At 58.2% G+C, this 3,827-nt stretch overlaps 1 protein-coding gene across 1 annotated transcript; it reads left to right on the top strand.

The window, feature by feature from the left end:
- Positions 1 to 245: 245 nt before the first annotated feature.
- On the top strand, positions 246 to 3,327 carry SPBR_00135 (leucine rich repeat domain containing protein; the record flags this gene model as incomplete). The annotated part of the gene is made up of 2 exons (XM_040758455.1): positions 246 to 278; positions 361 to 3,327. The coding sequence occupies 2 exons, from the start codon at positions 246 to 248 to the stop codon at positions 3,325 to 3,327; spliced, it is 3,000 nt and encodes a 999-aa protein (XP_040618645.1).
- Positions 3,328 to 3,827: the final 500 nt, after the last annotated feature.

Here is a 3,827-nt window from a genome sequence, read left to right as displayed (position 1 = left end):
CAACAGCCCTCGGGATTTTTTCGTTGTTCAGTTCTCTTTGATTCTCTATTGTCCCTTGAGCGACCTTCTCGAGACAGCGGTAATTCCGTCGCGTACCACACCGTACCCGCCGAAAGTGAAGCGAACACATACATCTATAAAGACTCGCCAGCGAACAGCTTCAGCATCCCCTTCGACCTCCTACAGCCGACCTTTACTACATAGCACTTGTCCCCAATGCATCCTTAAACGAAACCGCCGCCGCCATGGATTCGGAAGACGGAGAGTTGTTCATCAAGGTACGCGCAGCTAGGACGAGTTTGAAGAAATAAAATGGGCCACGATAGCATACACCATTTCGTTATACTAACTCCCGCCCAGCAACTGGCCACGTTTGTGCGCACGCACGAAAAGGCACTTGCGAATGCTTTGCAGTTTCGGCGACAGCCGGGCCCGCGACATGGCCCCTCCCAGAGCGTCTCGTCGCTCCCGACGAGCTCCTCGACGAACACCCTTCCCGAACGCCCTTCGACCTCGTCCTCGACGTCGAGCTCCCTCGCGGCTGCCTTGTCTCTCGGGTCCCTCAACTTCACCTCCCACAGCGTAAAGTCAGCCAAGCTCGCACTTACCTCGCATCACCTCTTCTACTTGCTGTCCCGCTTTGAGGAGCTCGGCATCCCCGTTGGTCCCATGGGCATCCGCATCGAAAACCTCCACGATGCTGCCGCGTCCACAAACTACGTCTCGTTCTTGAGCCAGTCTCAACGCTCCAAGACTCACGGTTCTGACGTCGGCTCCATCCGCTCCGTATCCAGCATCCGCAGCGTCATGTCCGGCATGTCTGCCCTCTGGGCCAACTTCAGTCTTGGTTCGAGCATCTCGGCCGCTCGGTGCGAGCGGCAAAAGGCCGCCCTGCAGGCTGACCTCAAATACCTGTACTCGGCCTTCACCAAGATACCGTGTCTGCGTCTCGCCCCCGACTGGCGCGCCCGCCTCATCCGGGGCTACGAAGAGTTCCCCTTCGACTCGGCCGTCCCACTCTATGTCTTCAAAAACGTGCAGGCCCTCGAAGTATGCGACATGGACTTTCGGCAATTCTTTGGCTGGGATCGCCTTGCCGACCAACTGCGGTCTCTGACGCTGAAGCGTGCCTCCATCGAAGATCCTATCGAGATTCTGGTCGACATTGTCCTCGACGACATGGAGAAACGCCGGCGGCGGACATCCAAGACACAGTCATCCCCGACCATTGGTCCTTTCAGCAGCGGCTCCGTCGGTGGTAGCATGGGTATGATGAGCCCGCGCCGTAGCAGCCCGTCGATCCCACATGCCGAGCTGCACAAGAGCATGTCAATGCCGGGCTCGCCAGACCCGCGTACCTCGGTGCTCGACATGCGGATTGGGTCGGTTATCAGCGAACCATCCGCAGACGAGCAGCCCGAGCACAATGGTACTGATTTCCGGCCCTCGCTCGCCCGGTCCAATAGCGATGAGGCCTCGCCGCACTCGCCCTCCAAGTCGTCGCGCCCTCGCAGCCACTCGCCGCGTCGGCCCTCAAGCTCGCGCAACGGCACCGCATACGTCCGTAGCTCGCACAAGGTGCACCGATCCGGGTCTGGCAGTTCGCAGTCAAGCCTTTCCGACCCATGGCACAACCGCCGCGGCAGCACGTCCAACCTGCTCACCGTCGGCGTCCTCCCGGCGACCAAATGGCGCTTCCTGAAGCACCTCAGCCTAGCGGATAACTCACTTACTTCGATCCCTGCCTTCAGTCTGTCCCCACTGTCCAACACTCTGCATTCGCTCGACTTGTCGAGCAACCTCTTCACGCAGATTCCGGACAGCCTGGCGACCCTGACTGCGCTCCGTGCATTGAACCTGTCGCAGTGCATGATCGACTCTCTGCACTCGCTTGCGCACTTCCCGCTGCCTGCCATCACTGCGCTGAACTTGCGGGCCAACCGGCTACAGTCCATAGCCGGCATTGAGAAGTTGTACCCGCTGGAGCGCCTCGATCTCCGTGATAACAGCCTCACTGACCCGACGGAGCTGGCACGTCTGACTGGTATTCCCGAAATTCGCGAAGTGTGGGTGGGCGGCAATCCTTTCACGCGGACCCACAAGGACTACCGCATCACCATCTTCAACCTGTTCCGCAAGACGCCGGGCTTCACCGAAGACATCATCATCGATGCCTGCGGGCCCAGCTACTCGGAGCGCAAGTACCTCGTGGAGCGTGCTCCACTGCCACCTATGGTGCCCGTGATCAAGCCGCAACCTGTTCCCACGATCGCTCCTGTCGATGTGAGCAAGCCTGCTATTGTCTACGATACACCGCGCGACACTCGCGATATCCGTGAGCTACGGGAGCCTGCTGTTCTGCGGAAAGAGCGGCCCGTGGTGCGCACCACCTCTGGCGAGAGCAACGGCAATGCCACCCGTCGCAAGCGTGCCCCGAAGCGACGGATTGTTGATTTGGCCACCAACAACGTCACCACTACGCACGTGCTGTCCACATCGGCAACGACAGCACCTGTTTTACCCCCGCCCTCTGCCCCATCACCTTTGGAAACCTCGTTCGACCGTGCAACCTCGGCTGTACTACCGCCGTTACCTGTTGTACCCGAGACGTCGTACTTGACAACAACTGAAGACAACTATATCATATCCCGGTCGCCCGAGGATACACCCAACGTACGCCCTCTACCAGTGCTGCCCACGGTTTCAACTATGCCAACTGTTTCTACCGCTCCCACTTTTCCGGCTCAGGATGATCGCCTCGTTTCGTCTGCTGCGGCTGTGCCGGTGCTACTCGAAGCGAAGCCAGCCAAGCCCCAAGCCATGATCACACCGCACCCGGTCGACACCGGCTCGACGTTTAGAGCGGTAGCCGAGGTGGCCGATATGCCAATATTGGCGAACGGCACCAGTACAGGCGCACCTTCATCCACCAGACTTGCACAAGCTCTGCCACCATTGCCACCGCAGTCGCCGCTTACAGTGCAGGCGCCGGTGCCACAGGCTCCAGCAACACCTACGACGCCGACGCGGACTCCGACCAAGGCGACCAGCACGCCTTCACCTGCGCCGGCTGAACCATGGAGTGAGCCGCAGGACTGGGACGTCGGTGGTGAGCTGTACCGGCGCAAGATCGAAGCACTGCGGGACCAGGTTGGCGAGGGCTACCTCAGCGTCCTGAGCGAAGAGACCTGGGATCCCGTGCGCCATCCGCCTCAATATCACGACAACCCCTTTAGCAGCGCCACCACGTCGCCGCTGCATCCTAGTCCTGTCGTGCCGCGGTCGACGAGTGTGCAGGCCATTCACTCCGGCCGCACGCTGGGCTAAACAAGACAACGGAAGGCTTCGCTGCCTTGTCTGTTATATTGTCCTCGCGGGATGCACCCCGATGCTCAAGCTTCTTTGTCCACGTCTGCCGCATACCGTACCTTTCCCATCTTACCCCTTCTCCCTTTTTGATACCCTCGTCCTCCAAATCTAGAATTGGAGGGCGTCCGTTAACTTTTTGGTCGACCACTGTGTCGTGACCCGTTGGCAACAGCATATCTGCTGACTCTGGTGGGCGATTTTTGCCCCTTGATGTTCTGATGTTTGTGCTTTTATCTGTTGCAAGTTCTGGTGAATGTCTTGCATCTTTTGCATCGCACGTCAAGTTTCTTGTTTGGCTTCTTTTTATTACTTTCTATTGATACCTTGTTTTGTGCTTTTGGCCTTGTGGGGAGTTTTTCATTTTGCATCTATCTGCCCTTTGCAGGCAAAGACGGTTTTATATTTCTTATAATAGGGCGCGACTTTTTGATATTTTTCGACATATTGGCGTTATATTG

This window comes from Sporothrix brasiliensis (assembly GCF_000820605.1).
Source record: "Sporothrix brasiliensis 5110 chromosome Unknown Cont19, whole genome shotgun sequence".
Taxonomy (NCBI): Eukaryota; Fungi; Ascomycota; class Sordariomycetes; order Ophiostomatales; family Ophiostomataceae; genus Sporothrix; species Sporothrix brasiliensis.
This window is presented reverse-complemented; position numbering and strand designations above follow the sequence as displayed.